A 19914-nucleotide genomic window follows, 5' to 3' on the forward strand; every position below is an offset into this window, starting at 1 on the left:
ATTGTTGTAGGTTAAATGAGTCCTGGTAGGAATGCACATATCCTCACAGAAACTGATATAAGATGTTACAGTCTCTGTGAGCTCGTCCAGATTGTTGACAGCATTTTCAAAAACAGTCCAATCAGTGAGAGAGAAACAGGCTTGTAAATCCCGCTCTGTTTCATTAGTCCATCTTTTAACAGTTCTTAATACAGGTTTTGCAGATTTAAGTTTCTGCCTGTAGGACGGAATAAGATGAACCAAACAGTGATCAGAGAGTCCTAAAGCTACTCGTGGAACCGAGTGATATGCGTCCTTTATCGCTGTGTAACAGTGATCCAGTATATTACTGTCTCTGGTGGGACATGTGATGTGCTGTCTGTATTTTGGCAGTTCGCGGGAGAGATTTGCTTTATTAAAGTCCCCGAGAATGATTAAAACAGAGTCCAGGTGTTGTTGCTCGTTCTCTGTGATCATATCAGCGAGTTTCTGTAAAGCTGTGCTCACGTGCGCTTGCGGTGGAATGCAAACACTCACGATGAACGAGCAGAACTCCCGCAGCGAATAAAACGGCTTGCAGTCAATGAAGAGCATTTCTAGATCTGAACAGCACATCTTCTTTAACACAGTTACATCTGTACACCACCTCTCATTGATGTAAAAGCACATCCCGCCACCGCACGATTTCCCCGTTGATTCCGCGTGCCGATCTGCTCTGATCAGATGGAAATTAGGCAGGTGGAGCACGTTGTCCGGTATGTCGCCATTTAGCCAGGTTTCCGTGAAAGACAGAGCAGCAGAGTTAGATAAATCCTTGTTTGTCCGGGAGAGCAGGAGGAGTTTGTCTGTTTTGTTGGGTAGAGAGCAGAGATTCGCCAGATGGATGCTAGGCAAAGGCATTCGAAATCCGCGCTGACGAAGCTTCACTAGTGCGCCAGATCGCTTCCCACGTCTGTGCGTCCTCCTGAAGCGTTTGACCAGAGCTACGGCTACGCCAACTACAATGTCCAGCAAAACGTCTAAGTAGTGAAAATCCGGTAAAAGATTTTTGGTGTGTTCTGCCGAATGTTCAGCAGGTCATCCCTGGTAAAACTGATCGTATTTGAGTAACAAAAAAAAAGGAAAAACAAACAAAAACAGTACAAACACTGACGAGCAATGGACAGTAGCTGCCATCTGTGGCGCCATTTTAGATCAGATGGATTTTGATGGTGGATTGTAATCCAGAAAAGATTATATTTTTATGAAACACGTGTGAATGACATTTAATTATATTCCAGTTTTAAATGCTTCTGATTACAGATAGCCTGGGATTACATAAGATTTTTTTTTTTTTAAAGAAAACCAGTTCGATGGGAGCATAGTTTGCTTTTTGGGTTAAAATTATTTATTAATATAAAATTTGAATGGCATGACAATTTTGTTAACATGAATAAATTGAGAATAAAGTATAACAATAATAATACTTTGCACGATTTGATGTGATATGAGCTAACCGATCTTTAGATTTAAATCACCATTGGTAGCGCGATTTATGGTAATGGTTTTTTCCTCAGATGGGCAGAACAAACGTGGCAGGCTTGTTACTTACTTGTTCAGATGGCAATATATGGTGAAAATTCTTATTTGGATCATATATTCCAAGACTTAGGCTAAAATCTGTGATTGCGACGTACAGTAAACATCCACACCGGTGCGGTGATTGACAGCTACACATTCACCTCAAAACATTAGATTCATCCACGATGAAGCCGTGCCGACTCACAACCCCACACAAGCAAGATAATTCCAGCTGCAGCTGCAATTCCAGTTTTTCAAACAGAGATGGCAACAAAGAGGCAAAACTTATGGACTGCAGCTTTAATTGCTGGTGCTTTTTCTATTTGCATGCGTTTTCTTAAGTTGTAGTGTATTGAGCTCTCTTGGCCACTGTACATATGATTCTAGATGTTGTGTTTTTGATTCCATTTACTGCCTGCTTTTTGCAGTTTGACGTGTTAATTGTGCCAAAAGGCATAACCTAATGTATAATGATACCAATGGCCGATTACTTAATAAAATTTTTTTATTGATTTAAAACTTACGCATATAAAAGTTGCAAAACTGTGTAGTGAATACGTCCCACTATACTGTATTGCAGTACTGGATGTTTTTCTAGATAAGTCTCCAGATATGCTTCCTTCATCTCAATAGAAATTAATTACCATCAAACGAGATACATGAGAAATTACCACGCCAACATCAGATCTGCCCCCAGCTGAGCGCTTATGAAAAAAACAAAATCAAAATTATATCATCAACGAACAGATGATTTAGTTGAACTATTTGAAGGGTCAGGTTGATTTTAACTACTATAAAGACAAATCTGATTAGTTGTGATTAAAAACAGACTGCTTGACCCTTAATTGTCTGTAATTTGAAGGCAAATTACTGTTTTCTTGCACAATGGATGAATTCATTAGCACTCACATCTGCTTGGGAAACGTCCTGCCTGGGCGATGAGACATTATTTCATGAAAACATTAAAGATACAAATGTGGCAGGCAAAATGTCTATCTTGAAATGCAGTGTTTTCAAAAACATTGCTTTTCAAGTTTCATTTACTTTGCTCATTTGGTTGTGTTGTGCACATCGTAATGGGATTTGGTTGGTTTTACGTTCATATGTATTATATTTTGAAGTTTTTATACAGATTTTGTTTTGAAGATCTGTTCAAGCTTTTTGTTATTAGCCCAGTATCCGAATATGCCTACTTCCCTACTACATACTATTTCAAAAGCAGTACAAATGAGACCCGGATGACCAGCTATGATGGTTTCTTGTTCAACATGTTTTGTTTCATATCATCAATAAATCTCCATTAATGGGATTTGTCTCTGTTGTATCCACAACAATGTGGCAACAAACAAAAACGCTAAGCCTTAGAGAGTGAAAGTATGTAAAATCAATCTAAAGATAATAACCAAGAACCGGTCTCCTGTTCTCGCACAGCATCTGCTCTCTGATTAAACTCCTCATCTGCCATTGAAGTCGAGGAATGAAGAAGGTCAACTCCAGGGAGAGCAGGCAGAGCGCGACGGATCCTGCCCCCAGGGCAGATGCTGCCGGTGGGGATAAAGCCACAGTCTCAGTCTGCTGCACCTGATAATCACTGTCTCAGCCAGTGTTTGTTGAAAGGCAGGGCAAGGGAAGAAGGGTTGGCTCTGACCTGTCAATGATGGCACACATGTCCAAGCTGACGTTCTCGAAGGCTCCCATCCTTCCCTGCTCCACTGCGGTGAGGTCAGCCAGCTGATCGTCCACCTGAATGAGCTGCATGCAGCCCTGGAACGAGCGCTGGATGGGAGATGCTCTGGTTCTTAAAAAATAACCTAAACAAACAAAACACAGAGCAAAGATGTTATGTGCAAAAAAGAGATCATCATGACATTGGTATTTGATTATTAAAACGTAAAGGGTTAGTCACCTAAAAATGAAAATTCTATCATTAATTACTCACCCTAATTTTATGAAGCTAGGAAAAAAGAAAAAAAATACACAAAGAAAAAAATAACGACTTTATTCAAGAAACTTCATAGCATTACGTTTGAACCACTGATGTAACATGGACTATTTTAATGATGTCCTTACTCTCTTTCTGGTCTTTCATTGTGTCTGTTGCATTGATGTCTATGCAGGATCAAAAAGGTCTCGGATTTTATCAAAAATATCTTGATGTGTTCTGAAGATGAACGGAGGTCTTACGGGTTTGGAGCGACATGAGGGTGAGTAATTAATGACAAAATTTTCATTTTGCGGATCTGGTGTTGATTTTTTTTTTTGGGGGGGGGGGGGGGGCTGTAGTGTTTTATTTTTATTTTTTATGATCCTTTGTTGAATATATGGTTCAAAAACATTTATTTGAAATAGTAATCTTAATAGGTTAATGTTTTTACTATCACTATTGATCAATTTAATACATCCTTATAAAGTAATGGCATTGATTTCGTCCACATTCTTTTCTTTCAACTTTATATAACAATTTTTTTTTAATTATATACAGTTAAATTTATTTAAAAAATTACATTGTCATATTTTGAAGACACAATGTAAAATAAAATTACAATAAAAACATGAGCTTATAATGAGGGCAAAGATAATCTAAATGTACAAAAATAAGCATGCACAATATTGGCCTATGTATATTCAATATGGACCGATTTTGATATGCTAAAATCTCTAAATTGTGGCCAATAATCAACACGTTTTAGTAATCAACGTATGTTATATAATGACCTCTGATATTAATTGTAACTCAACATAATTTCTAAAAATAATCCTGTCCGAATAATGCTTTAATTATAACTGACCTGAGCTGGAGAGCTCCTGAAATAACCACTATGCCCTCGAGTGAGACACTTAACCTCAAACTGTAGTATTGAGATCTGTGTACTGCTTCACTCTGGATAAAAAAAGGTCAAACTAAATTAAACACAAAAATAAAGTCAATGAGTGTGATCTTATGTCATATGTGTGAAAGGTAATCTAATGTCATATGTGTAAAACCTAAACATAAGGACCATTAACTGGAGAAAAACCTGTCAACCTAACCTCGTTAACCAAGTGATAGTTTTGACACCAAAAAGGTCAAGCACATTGCAAACAATCAGCTAACTTTGATGCTACTAATGAGATAAAAAATACCCAACAAAGCCAGATTAGACGGATTTCTTCACATGGACCGCTGAGATTCCTGGGAGAACATGCGGAACTTAGACCCCAAAGATCTGGCGAATCCTCAGGGTTGGTTACGCTTGCATCAGAGGTAAACAAAGCTTTCCATGATACTGATCACAGGAAGGTCTATTGAGATTCACCTTGCAGCCCCCTGACATTAATCTACAAATGAGAGCATCTGGAAGCATCAGTGTTTGCAAGGAGCTCACTTAAAAAATAAAATAAGAGAGAAAAAAAGAAAAACAAAGTTCCTCAAGTTTGCTGGGCCATCTGTCTTGTCTGCTTCCTGCACCTGTCCAGGAGTCTATATGCCTGAGCAGTCAACAGAGGAGGATGAGGAAGGTGGGCTATTGGAAGACACGCTGAGGGAAATGCGTCTCATTACAGAGGAAAACAGAGAAAAAAACAAGCATCTGCTGACAAATTAAGGCAGGGCTGTGGTGGCATCTCAATGCCAGGATTTATGGGTATCTGGAAAGCCGCCAGCATCCGTGATCAACAAGGGACGTGGGACAAGGCAGGTTTTCTTCACCCTCACTCAGATGCAACTTCCTGGTGACTGCTTTTGTCCCATTCTGCTGTCGTAATTAATTGAGGAGAGTCACTTTTCTGACAAGATAACACTCTAAATTACGGCTGAGGCCCACAGCTCACACTCCTGACTGGGTTTCTGAGTAGCTTCCGCATGACTGTGTTTACGTGCTGCTGATGATTTTGCGGGGATTGGAGAATAACTACTGTAAGATTAATGAGTGTCTATGGGCGTCATGCATTATTCATGAATGGCAAATGGAATATGGAAGATACCTGTGGGAAGCCCTTGTTGTAAACTTTTATTCTCATCAATAAGCCTGGTGCAGATGTTAGCCGTTTTTGTTTATTCTGCATTGACAAGTTCATAATGATATACAAGTTTATCTAACAATAATTGACAGGAGATATTATGAAATGTGCAATCAAATTGCGAGTAAAAAAAACATTTTTCCTAAAGTGCCGCAGATGAAGTCTCAGAAGGCTACTTGGAGCTCATTGTGTTCTCATTGAGGTCCTAAAACAAAGTGAAAGTGAGGTGGAACATAGTAATACTGATGAAAATTGCCTCTTGGCTGTGATTGAATGATTTCTTAATCTATCAGCCCAACATATTCACAACAGGTCCACAAATTGGCCTGAATTGGTCGAACTGGTGGAAACAGATGGGCTAATTACAGAGGAAACTACTCAGGTCAACACTGTTTTCGGTTAAGTCCAAATCTAAATAAACATGAAATGACTTGAAATGAGTGCCAGTGTTTAGCAGGGCTGGGTTGTAGAACACTGAAGAACAGTGAAAATTATAATGTTATATGGTGCTTATATTTAGCAACATGCTCCTTTCATTTTCAGTTTTCTAGCTGACTAACGAGTTTATGGTCACCGAATGTTTTTTTTTTTTTTTCTGAGGTAAATGTGACATTACGCATTGTTTACAAGCCCTTATATTGACGTCTTTGTGCGGTTGAAACCCTGATTGCATGGTTACATGAGACAGGATACTGATTTCGGTAAGTTGTAGTCTTTCTTTTAACTTACCTTCAGAGGTTTATTAATGTTTATTTTGTGCTGAAACTTGAAGTGGAGGAGATGATCATTTCACGTGCGTTTCGCGTTGCTGCTTCTGTTGAACTGAGGCCCTACAGCGATCTGTCACTCCACAATAAACGGCACCAAAACGGCATTTGTTTTTTGAATATTGTAATAAAATGTGAATGAGACTTTGTTTCATATTAAAAGTAACAAAGCACAAAGCTTATTGCGATTTATTGGATGGGAGGTGGGAACAGGCTAGACTAATCGATTCTTGGGATTTAAGAATCAATATCGTTTCTTAAAAATGAGAATCGATTAAAATTTGAGATATATATATATTTTTACCCTGTGTTACCTAGTGTTTAGTTGCATGCTACCTATGCAACCATCATGACACATGCAAATATTTTTGGTGTAAAAGAAGATGACATTATAAAGGGCAAACAGTTTAAGTTTGATAGATTTTTTACATCTTAGAAAGAATAATAAAAAAAAGTGTATTATTTGAATGTATTAAAAATAATAGCCAAAGTCAGCAGTACCAAATAAAAGCTCCACTACATGCTATATACTGTTTCAGAGAATCATTTGAGAGTCCCTTTTCTTTATTCCACTCTATTAGAAAGTCATCAAAACAAAAGCTGACCTCCTACAGGTTGATGGGTATTTTAAAGTCCTAATCTGCTGCAGAAGAACTCTACGGCCCTTCTATGTTTAATGCTGTCTTCTTTATTACAAAATCCAATCTACTGCCATCTCCCATCAGACAGTCATTAATTCGGTGAGGTCTGCCACAAATGTGCAGAACCATCCTCTGTAAAATGGGTTTGGGAGACTACATCGATCTAACCAGAAAGAATGTCGGGAGACAAGCAGTCCCTTTCTTGGAAAAACAAAGAGCTATTCTCGCTGTTCCACTGCAGACAGCTAAGTACATATGAGAGGTCTTTTGGAAACATCAGGGACTGATGGGAATTTTTTTTTGTTTGCTAGGATATTCCATTAGGGCTTAAACCATCAAACATGTGCTAAAGCTAATTATGTTTTGTTCACAAAAGTTCAAGATGAGCTTTGTCACATAAGGAAGAAGGAAAACTTTTTAAATTATGAATGGGATACGTTGCAGTATTCACTGAACAGGTTTCATTAGAGATTTTTTTTTTTAATGTGGTCACAAAAATATATTTATTTTCATGAAAATGCATGTTAAAACAATGTGCAAAAAGGTTTTGTTTAAATTTAATTTAAAAGCATGTAAATATGGGCAGTTAGCAAGCAAAAGGGATTGTTCACCCCCCCAAAAAAATGTTTCTTTCTGACCTAAACACAAATGACCCCACTGATATCAAATAAACAACATTGGGGTGATTGAAGTATTTCCCTTTTTTGGTGCGCTAGACTTTTTTTTCACTGGAATTTTTTTTGGCAATTGAAAAAGTAATTGAATTTAAAAATAAATAAATAAAAAAGTAGAAATGTTGAAGACATCTGAACCCTATACAATAGTATGTATGCATCTCATGTATTAAATTTGGGCCTTACACATACCAAAGCTCTCGCAATGCAATTTATTTATTATATTTTTTTTCAACAGCATGTCTAACCTCAGGAAGGCAGGGAAATGCCAGGAGTTGTGGAAACACAATGTGCATGAGGCCACTCTGTCTATCCCTGTAATGAGGATCTGAATCAGGTGTAGAACTGTTACTGGAGGCTTATCTTGCACAAACACACATGACTGTCTTTGCTCTTTAGAGTCATTATCTCAAGGCTGATAACAGTAATAACTCACCGGTAGAGGCACATAGGGTTCACTTTAAAATCTGAACATTGCAAAATCCAAAATGTTATTGTATTTATCTATTTATTTCAAGGTAAACTAGTATTCTGTTAGAGAAAGCAGTGATAAAACATTACCTACATCAGACTGGATGCCAAACAATAGCATAAATAGCATTACCAGCTGCATGAAAAATATCCTACAACCCCTTTTGATCTATTTAAACCGTCTCCTAAACAGAGATAAAGCCAGTTCCCAGATTTAATGTATACATTTACACTGATTTTAAGCTGAGAAGCCATCATAGTTTTTGTACTAAACTGACATCTGAGAAACCAAGGCATCATTCCATACATAGAAATAAGAGAGACTGTTATGCTTTTGCAGTCTGCCAGAACATGCATGTGAGTTCACACTGGTGAATGGGAACATACAGTATTAGCTGCCTCTAGTAACCTAATCTGGTCCTGCATATTTTTTTTTGTAGATGACCTTTCCATTGCTAGCATAGTCTGATCAGAGCCAAGCCTTTGATGATTTTACCACATTAAATTTAATGTGCTCAGTTCCATGCTCTACAATTAGCTTCCATGCATAAGCAGCCTCAATTACCAGTGTTCATGCTGGTGGTTTCTCTAGATAAACAAGAAATCTAGTGGGGAGCTGTGGTTCATCCAAAAATGGAAAATTTGCTGAAAAAGTACTCACCCGCAGGCCATCCAAGATCATCAAAGCAGATCTGGAGAAATTTAGCATTACATCACTTGCTCACCAATGGATCCTCTGCAGTAAATGGGTGCCGTCAGAATGAGAGTCCAAACCAATGATAAAAACATCACAATAATCCATAAGTAATCCACATGGCACCAGTCAATCAGTTTACACTGTGTGAAGTGAAAAGCTGCATGTTTATAAGAAACAAATCCACCAAGACGTTTTTAACTTTAAACTGTCGCTTCCAGCCAAATTCAGTCCATAATCCATAATAATGCTTTCTCCAGTGAAAAAGTCCATCCGCTGTATATATTTGTTTAGAACAGTTTTGGACTGTTATCACTTATAAACAATACTTGATTTGTACATATTTATCTTCTGATTCAGACAAGACTACTTTTAATAGAGGAATTGTATTTTAGCAATGCTTTTAAGTTAAAAAATGTCTGTTTACTACAAACAACCAGCTTTTCACTTCACAAGATGTTAATTGACAAACTGGAGTCTTGTGGATTACTTTTGGATTATCGTAATGTTTTTATTAGAAATGGACTCTTATTCTGACGGCACCCATTCACTGCAGAGGATCCATTGGTGATCAAGTGATGTGATGCTAAATTTCTCCAAATCTTTTTTTTGAAGAAACAAACTCATCAAAATCTTGGATAACCTGAGAATGAGTAAATTTTCATTTTTTGGGTGAACCATTGTTTTGAAGATCTATATTTATGTGCATTAATTTAATGTCGTTTTGAACCAAATTAAGGCAAAATAGAGATTTTGGAGTTAGTTTTGGGCATTTAAAACATCTTGCCAGAGCAAACATTCTGGAAAAGTTCACTCTGACTGGTAAACACCTTTAAACTGCCATTGGTCTGTGGTGATTGCATAACAGGTAGATGTGGCTCTGTGGCTCCGTCTTCTTTGACATAGAAATCTTCTCCGGTTTAATTTCTTTTTTTAGTCTGTTGAGGTCCAACGTGAGTAATAATGTGAACACGCTGGAGATCTACTTTAAAGTAGTAAGTGAAGTTCTAATTCTAACTGAAAGTAACACTGACACATTTTCATGTTTAATACTGTAAAGCCGCTTGTTTTAAAACAATCTTTTATATTATACTGCTATATGTGACTTAACTGGAGTGTGAAACTGCAGTATTGGTTATAACATATCCACATCGCTATGATCAGATGCTTTCTTAAATGTTGTTTTCTCACCGCTGCAATTTTTAATTGTGTGTTTATTTCATTATTGAGAGGAACACATAACAGATTCATCCAAATGCTGCTCCCAGCAGCGTGGGATGTTAGCTAACAATATTCCACTGCTCAAGTATTTCAAACTTAGTTTTACCCTTAATCAAAGAAATAAAAAGAACTTTGCTGTGAGTATATCAGGGCCTTTAAACTAACACCATAGTGCCCAAGAGCAAGATAAATAGTTTCAGTCACTGCAGTAAAACTGTACTGTAATTTGCTCATTTAATTCTTAGATATAAAAGTGTCCTCTAACTGACAAATTACCTCATTTTATAATAATCATCCAAATAAAGAATCAACTTTATAATGACCATTCATGAACTGGCTAGGGAGCAACAAGGCTTTTCTGCGAGCCAACAAAGCTGCCAAAACTATACTGCTATACAAATCATTTAAAGCAAAGCCCATTTAAGCCACAGAGAGGTTAGTTTAATAATTTAATATTTTGTTTAATAAAACATATTGCTTAAGACCTCTTTTAAGGGTGAATTACTTTTTTCTTTACTATGAACATTTCTTTAAATTTAAGAGGAAACTCACATTTCTAAGAATTTTCTAAGAATTTTTAACATTTTATTTTACGGTTACATCTATTAGTTATCTATTAGCATGCATATTACTAGAATATTAGCCATGTATCAGTGCTAATTAAGCACATATTAATGCCTTATTCTACATGACCTTATTCTACATCCCTAATCCTACCCAATACCTAAACTAACAACTACCTTACTAACTATTAATAAGCAGCAAATTAAGAATTTATTGTGGGAAAAGTCGTAGTTAATAGTTAACAAGTGTTACCTATTCTAAAGTGTTACCAAATTTTGTTACTAGGAGCAACACTTGGCACTAAGAGTTTTCATGAATAAGGGCTCAGATCTCTTAGAACAGGAGTCGGACTAGGCAACCTGTGGCTCCCGAGCCGCATGCGGCTCTTTCATCCCTCTGAGGTGGCTCCCTGTAGGGTGTACAAATACGACTTTTAGTACAACCTAAACTCTTCCCCTTCACTTTTTCTTGGTAAAGTGTGTTAAAGTAGAGGTTTTCAAGGGCCAATCTCGCGCAGAAAGTCCAAAACGGACTCATATGAGAAGTAATAATAACTTTTGACAGGTATCTTGCTATTGCTGTAGGTAAGCTGAATGACAAGCATAAAACTTAAGTGATGAAATGTGAAGACAATATGGTTTGTGTGTGTTTTTCAAGTCTTCTCCAGGTAATGAATATGAATTATACAGTGGTAATTGACAGCATTAAATACAGTACAGAAGCTATCAAATATATGTTCTGCCTTATTCTGTGATAAGAATGGAAAAAGAGTTTGTAATGTGTATATATACTGATTGTACAATCGTAACCATAAAATTGTCATTAGTAAAATATTTATCAAAAATATTATAGAAGACAAATGATTGGTTATTGTCCAGCAGTGTCTTTCATTTCTTAGCCAATTAAAAGTAAGAGATAATATTTTTTTTTGTCAATTATACATACATAAATATTTTGATTACTAATGTTATTACTACATTTGACATTTCTGTCCCTCTCACTTCTGAAATGATTGATACTCCCCTGCCCTGCAACATAACTGAATATAAAACTTTAGCTATATGCCGTGTTATCTTTATTTGGGGAATTTTGTGAATTTTATTTGGTGGGAAAGGGGCCAAAATGGCTCTTTTGACATTGAAGGTTGCAGACCCCTGTCTTAGACCAAAGGTTTTCAAACATGGGCTCAGGAACCCCTAATGGACCACAAGGTGTTTGAGGATCCATAGAAAATTTGAGAGAAAGCAATACTACAAAAATTTATGTTTTAGGGTTAAGAAATTAAAAATGTTAACTTAAGATGTGAATTAAATATATTTAATACAATAGTTTAATACATTATAGTTCAAAAAGACAAAATTTCGACAATGTAATGAAAATGAATACAAATTAAAGTAAAAAATATATATTTAAAGAATCTTCTTTGGCTTTACAGTATAAATACAAAGAAAAAGAGTTACATAATATATTCATTTATTTAAATAAAATAAATTTTAATCAATAAGTAAATACTTTAAATGATTATATTTTAGAATGCAGCCTCCCCCACCCCCCCAAAAATCATAAAATTTGAGGGGCTTGACCTCAAAATTTTTTTTTAAACCCCCAGTCTTAGACCATGATTTGACAGAAAACAGTTTATCCCAAGAATGAGGAATTTGCACATTTGTTTAATTCATTTATATGTTTCAATCTGTGTTTTACAGTCATTCCCAATGTTAACACTCTTTGACATACTCATATTCTGCCATATGGAGATCTCGCTATGCTCAAAAAAAGATCCAATCAGCAGTAAACAAATCAGACAGTGCAGACACATCTCTCTAGAAAATAACAGTGACGGATGGAGAAGCATGATTGATAATTATAGTTAGTGTGCAGGTGAACCAACAGCAGCGCAGTGAGGAGAAGTGAAGCTTTTTGATCTCATTTTAGAGGCTGTCAAGTGTAAATGTGCTGCCGGGCCGTGCCAGACCCAGAGCGAAGGGACTGCAGTTCCTACCTCATTTAGCTGTTTTTGAAGATGTGTGAGTCTGATAAAGCTATCAGCCATGCTATCCCTCAGCCTCAATAGACAGGCAGGTTGATAGCGGCAGACACTGCTGTCTATCTCAGCTGCTGCTCTTCCTTTGCATACTTGCCTCTCTGAGCCGCTGAACATGCTCTTATCTCTGACTTCCTGCCAATGGCTCGATTGGACAGATGGCTGGCTGAAGAGGGCACCGGGGTGTGTTCGTTTCCATCAAAGGGGGAAAATGAATGTATGTGGGGTGGCACATGCAACTTTGGATCGAAAACTTAAAAAAACCTAATGTCGAAATCCGAGGACTGAAGGTCACTGCGCCCTCCCACTTTTTCAGAAGGAGAACAAGTTCTGTTCATCTTTCTTTCTCACTGCCGATGCTTCGTCCCCATCAATGGTCAGCATGGCAAAATTCTCTTTGGCCAGGAAACGAACATCATGCCATTCTCCATCATTCAGACCAGTTCTGTTCAAAATTATTCTTGACATGTTTTTGGCACTTTTCAGATCCCCTGATCCAAATACATCAAGCTGATGTCTTTGGACTGAAGAAAATCATGACAACTGATCGCTTTCAACAACTATACAGTGGATCGTTTCCACTTAGTGTTGTTTTTGGCGGCCTGTTTTAATTTTAGTTTTAGTCTAGTCTTTGTGTGAAGCTGTCATTTTAGTTTTTATTAGTTTTAGTCACGTTCATACTCTTTTTAGTCTAGTCAAGTTTCAGTCAACTAAAAGTCTGAGCATTTTAGTCTTATTTTAAAAACTGCATGTTGTGTTTACTTGTGTTATCTTTGATTAATATTTAAATTTGTTTGATGATCTGAAACATTAAAGTGTTACAAACATGCAAAAGAAAAATCAGGAAGGGGGCCAACACTTTTTCACACCACTGTATTTAACCCAGTCAATATAGTATAAGTACCTAGTAGCAGTGGCATACCGTGGGGTTTCAGTCAGGGCCTTCAGTAAGCAGCTGTAAACTACATGCACACATCTTACACATCTCTGTTACAGCTAACACAGCTATATGCATATAATGCACATATTATGCCGCACACAGGCTCTCAACAAACAATGACGGCTGATCAACTATTTTAATAGTAGGCTAGATTGCGGTGGGTTAAATGCAGAGTAAATTTCCCTACATGGTCAGTAAAAGTAATCCGCCAATATACGGGTCACTATGTACATTCATGTCACTCTAAAATGACGACGGGCCCAAAGCAGCAAAACTGTACAAATTCTGGACATCCACACACCACACCACAGTATTATCAACACACCACCTACACCTCCATAACAATGTGCATGATACAATACTCATCAAATTATAAAGCACTCACCTGTCACTTGTAAATAAAGTCCATGGGTCTGTTATTCCATGCCCCTTTACTCGGATTTAAAAGTAAACACAGCCAACAAAATAACTTGTGCTCGGTGCTAGCTGTTAGCCACTGATAGCACTCATAGTTGCAATCTTTGAATTGGTGTATAAAACCTTTGCTGGCCTTTGTTGGCAAATTCACTTTGGGTGTAGGTCTTACTTTCTCAGTTATTCTCTTTTGTCTGCAAAAGTGCACCTTGAAAAAGACGATTTTAGTAGATCGGCAACAAGATCTGGTGTAGGCGCCGATGACTGCAGCTGTCATTTTTCTTTTCGTTTACTTCCATGTTCGTACCTTGGAAATCCCTGATTAAAGGGGCGGTCTAACGTTGGGGGTAGCACTGGGCACGTAGCTGGACCCAGAGGGCGGGCTGTCATTGAAAGTCAAAATTTGATTGGCTGATGATTCTGTCACTAATGCTTGTAACAAATCAGATGTGACGTCTTTCAACAAAAGGGTAGAACTATCTGTAGTGCTGGCCTCGGACTTTTTTTATGTAGGATATTCCAGTTCAACCTGAACTAAACTAATCATAGGCAATTTAGTGGACATTACACAAATGAAAATGATACCTATATAATCAATAAAAACATTTTTCACACAATCTAATTTTTTATAGGGCCAGCAGAGAAGGCCCTGCTTCCCCTGACGGCCGACCACTGCGCTAATAGTATAGACGAAACCAAAATTTTCTTTTAGCCAAACCCATTTCAAACAAGGTTATCTTATTATATTATTGTTACCTTATAGACTTAAGAATACATCCATTCCAGACAAGGAAGACGCTCCGATTTGAATTTACAACATTTATTTTACCAACCAAACATGTTAACATGTTTGTTGTCGTCTTCTAAATAATGCTGCGAGTGGGGCTTGAGGAAGTGATGTCGCCTGCATCTGCGCAGTGCAACCTGATGCAGCCCCAGAAGCAGTAGCCCCTCACTGCAGAACAAAGATCCAGGGGGCGGGGTTGGATCTACATCTAGGGGGTGGAGATTGGTAGGTTTAGGGGTGGAGATGGGTAGGTTTAGGGGTGTGGATGGGTGGGTTTAGGGATCAGGGGATGGAGACGGGTAGGTTTAGGTAAATGTAAGGTGAGAGGAGTTGGATCTAGAGCCAACCACACACCCTGGATCTTGTGTTCTGCAGTGAGGACCATCTCCCCAGAAGTGAGACACAGGAAACAGAAAGACTGCAAAATAATAATAATAACGCGACTAAACGAGACGAAATACGTTATAACATTTCATCTCGTTTTGGTCAACGAAAATTAAGAGACATTTTAGCATAGTTTTTATTTTGTAAACCACATATTTAGTCTCGTTTTTATTCGTCAACAATATTGCATAATATATTTAATTATAGTCATCGTCACATGACCAGCATTTACGTTGCGTCTCGTCTTATTTTCGTCATGTGATAAAGGTTCGTTGACGACAATATTTAGTCATAATTTTCGTTGACGAAAGCAACACTATTTCCACTATCTTCTTCTGGCATGTTGGTTACATGCCATAACCATGGATTTGTTGGGAAACTGGAGTAAAAATTCAGCTTGGTCATCACAGGAATAAATATATTAAAATAAAAACTGTTATTTTAAATCACAATAATACTATAAATTTTGATGTGAAATTTTGTGATGTGAAATTTTGAACTATAAAAGCTTTCCTGTAGCTCAAATAGTAGAGCATGGCGCTAGCAACACCAAGGTTATGGGTTCGATTCCCAGGGAATGCAAGAGCTGATAAAATGTAAAAACTGTAACTTGAATTCAATGTAAGTCGCTTTGGATAAAAGCGTCTGATAAATTCAACATCTTGGTTTTATCTCTATCTTCTTTTGACTTCCAACTCAAGAGCGCAATCTTTTTGAAGGCTTTGCCATCAGACTTAGACGCTCTGACTCACATTTTACTTTTATCTCATTCACATTGTGAGGCCCAATGTTTTTCCTAGAAGACGTCGTTATGGTTTTAAGTGAATTTTATCTAAGTAATATCTGTGATAAATGTTTTATTAATTTTTACATCAAAACTGTACTGACATTTTGTCTTGACACTCCGGTCCTCATGAGAGTTAAAAGACAATGGAGGACGTTCACACTAATCTGGGCAGCCAATTATTTCTTCTTTTAAGCCGGCCATCTCTTTGTTAATTTTCTTTCGTTTTCCAATTAAACGAGATAAAACATAAAAGCATATCAGCATTAATGCCCATCCTGGTTTCTTTAAAGGGTTGTCTTTATGCATGCATAGTGAAGAAAGTTCTCAAATCCTTTCTAGTGCTGGTTTCTCAGCAGACACAAATTCAAAGGCCTTTGTAAATCAGTGGCCAATGCACCAGGGAGAGTGAAAAGATCTGAGGATCTATTCTCATGGTACTCAGTTTTGGGCTCTGTAAATTTCTGAACTTGCCTCCAAAGTGGTACGTGCTTCCTGTTGTGATCTGGACAGGCGAGGTGGTTCTCACTGCCGATGCTTCGTCCCCATCAATGGTCAGCATGGCAAAATTCTCTTTGGCCAGGAAACGAACATCATGCCATTCTCCATCATTCAGACCAGAACCTATAAAAAAGATGTAAAACTATTGATTATCCTCCAAAACAACGCTGGAACCTTTTCACAGCTGACTCTGTCAAGTAAAAATTTGCACTTACCTTACAATTTGAATGCATGTAATCTTAATTATTATGGAAAGATCATAGAATAAACATATTTCTCAAGTTAAAAAGTATATTACAACAAATCATGAATTATTAAATCATATCATACCAACGTTTTTGGGTAGTCACACCACATGACACTTTGCAACTTAAACTTGTCCTAAAAGGTCAAATTATCTTATATTTTGAGATGAATTAACCTTCATAAATAATTACAGGTTCTCTCTCTGTTATTATTTCCTGTTGTTGTTTTTCCCTCTTGTTTCTAACACAGTAGTTATGCCAAATGACTTATTTAGTGCACACAAGTTTTTCACATATTGATAGCTGTCAATCATATACTGAATTTTTTAAGTATAGTATATACATTAGTCACGAAGGATGCATTAATAAAAAATGAAAGTAAATTACTGTATACTGATACAAAATATTTGTATTTCATTTGCATTAATTTTTTTTCTTTCCTTTCTATTCAAAGAGAAAATATTCCACAAAAAAATGTTAAGCAGCAAACCATTTTCAACATTGAAAACTAAATCACCAAATAAACATAGCAAAATGATTTCTGAAGGATCATGTGAGACTGAAGACTTAAGACTAAAGACTGAATATTTATTTTAAATTGTAATATTTCAGAATAAACTGTAGTTTTGATCAAATAAATGCAGCATTGGTGAGCAGAGACTTCTTTCAAACAAAAACTTTATATTTTAAGAAATAACAATAAAATATTTATGTTTAATTAGATTTTCTATGCTAAAATCTTTTAATGAAGCTTTCTACTTTAACATTATATCAGGACAGTTTTATTTCCGCCTACAATCAATCAATCAATTAATCAATGAAACAAATCCTAAATTAAAAACATACTTAAAGGGGTGTATTCAAGTCAGTGTACGCATAAATTGCATTTTCAATTAATTATCAAATAGTCACTGACCCACATACAAACATATACTGAACAGGATTTTACATCTGGAATTCAAATGCAATCCGCAATACTAATAAAAGTAGGCTGCTGATGATAAAATGACAAGTCTAAATGTCTCCACCGAGGGCGGATTCAGGACGACAGGGGTTCAGGTTAACAAACCCTCAGCAGCTGTTGATTTGACAGCGCTGATTGATAAATCAGAGAGTTATTATTTACTCTGATGCCATCGTGAAGGGCAAAAGTCATCAGAACATAATAACCAGGTTGATGCTAGCTTAGAGCAATGAATTCCTTTCCACCATTAATCATGCACTGGTGGAAAGACATTAGCTCATTGGAGGTCCCCAGTGGCCAGTTTATCTCTATCTGTCACACACCACAAAACACTGAACAACTGTTCTCTCCTTCCTGACCGCTCTCACTCTCAGGCTCAGTCCACTTGGCATGAACAAGGCCAAAGTACCTTACACGCCATTACCGCTGATAAATTTGTCTCTCAGAAGTTGCTGGTGATATGAAGGGACAGCGCTTTCTTCCATTTACTAGTATGTCATCCATCAGTTTCTCCCAAACTCTGTACATTTTGTGCTTGCGTAGGTGTATGAAGTGAACGGTGTAGCAGAGATGCCTGTCACGAGCTGCTCTGTGGGACAGTTGGACAAACAGATGGCTTTTGTGTACAAGTTAAATTATGTTAAGTGCCCTGATATGACAACACAACATCAAACGAGTGTCAGTGACGTTTGAGATTTGGGTATACAAAGCTGATGAGATTATTAAAGTGTGAGTTATGTCTGATTATTTTGGCATGCCCTGAAAACAAAAACAAACAAAACAAAAAAACAGCCTTTTTAAGCTGGTTTAGTTCTTATATAACCAGTAAAATATTTTGGTTACCAGCATAAGTAGTTTCATGTTGGTCAAACACATCTACCTTCAGCAATAACCAACTTGTACCAGTAACAGACTAGAATTGGTCTACTAAAACTAGATTTGAACGGTTCTTTTGAATCATTCAAGAGACTCACCAACTGTTACTCTGAATCAGTCTGAAAAGTGACAAATGCTAAATAAATACATTTATTTATAATAAAATCAGCTAAAAGAAGTAGCAGACTAATATACTGTACAGAAATCTGACCTAAAACAAGCCAAATTAAGAGAACTCTAATAAATGAAAGCATTTTTCCCTTGCACTTTTTTTGGGACACATTTTGGACAGAAGCAAATGATAATATAAACATATGAACACATGGATATATATATATATATATATATATATATATATACATAAACATACATTCTAATGAATCAGTTTAATAATGAGAGGAGCCTATTCTGTCTGCCTCCTCTACATCTTGTATGAAAGAAATGTGAATTAATATATACTTTTTTTATGTTATGCATCAGAGTTTTGCCCATTGGTGGGTAAATTAATTAAAACATAAGTTAATTTGTTCAGATTCTTTGTTACTTATCTCAAAAGACAGAAGTTTCATTGGCTGTCTTTCAAAAAATGATGCTGAAATTGTTAACATAAAACGGATTTTAATGTTTATAACTGTATAAAACAAAATTAATCAAATTTATAAATTGTCTATAATAATTTTAAGTTTTTACACATTTTCACAAAAAAATATTAAAATAAAAATAAATACTCATCAAAATATGTCAATATGACCTCTAAATTTAACATCTTGTATTAGCAACGCTTTAAAGTTTGAAAATACACATTCATTTTGAGTAAAGTTTCAGAAAACAAGACTTATGTTCAATGTTCAAGCAAATGTATCTTGTTTTCAGGATGTTTAGGTACTCATATTGGAAAACAAAATAAAATACTGAACAAGATACTACATTTATTGCAAAGACATGAATTTAAGACTTTCTGCTTGATTTAAGAACTTTTTAGGCCCTAATTTGTGGAAGAGCGAATTAAGACTTTTAAAGTATACCACAGAAACCCTGTAAATGTTGTGATTAAAAGAATTGACTTATATCACCATCCCCAAATACAATCCATCAGAAAATAGGAATACACATAGACACACACACACACAAAAGTTTTATAAAAATTCTCTCAGTGCACACATAATACACTCAAATGCTCTCTAATTAGGTCGGAAAGGTGGACCATGGGGCACAGTCTTGATGTACATCTCCACAGCATCACTATGTCCAGCCTTTTTGCAACTTTCCTAATTACACTACATCAGTGTGAGAGGGCAGCACCCCTGCATGTCCTCATGAGAGACCCTGCAGTCGTTACCCACCGTCACGGATTAATTAACACAATGTGGGTCCCTTGAACTCTGACAGATCAACCTACAGTCAT

At 36.6% G+C, this 19914-nt stretch overlaps 1 protein-coding gene across 1 annotated transcript in view; it reads right to left on the reverse strand.

The window, feature by feature from the left end:
* The window catches only part of LOC306864585 (contactin-associated protein-like 2), a 388195-nt gene that overhangs the window by 164246 nt on the left and 204035 nt on the right, over nucleotides 1-19914 (reverse strand). Inside the window, exons 9-10 of the mRNA XM_079408681.1 lie at nucleotides 16398-16547; nucleotides 3188-3350 (exon numbers count right to left, since the gene is read on the reverse strand). Of these exons, the coding sequence (XP_079264807.1) occupies nucleotides 3188-3350; nucleotides 16398-16547 (313 nt within the window). The remainder of the gene's footprint in view (nucleotides 1-3187; nucleotides 3351-16397; nucleotides 16548-19914) is intronic.

Source organism: Barbus barbus (assembly GCF_936440315.1).
Source record: "Barbus barbus genome assembly, chromosome: 46".
Taxonomy (NCBI): Eukaryota; Metazoa; Chordata; class Actinopteri; order Cypriniformes; family Cyprinidae; genus Barbus; species Barbus barbus.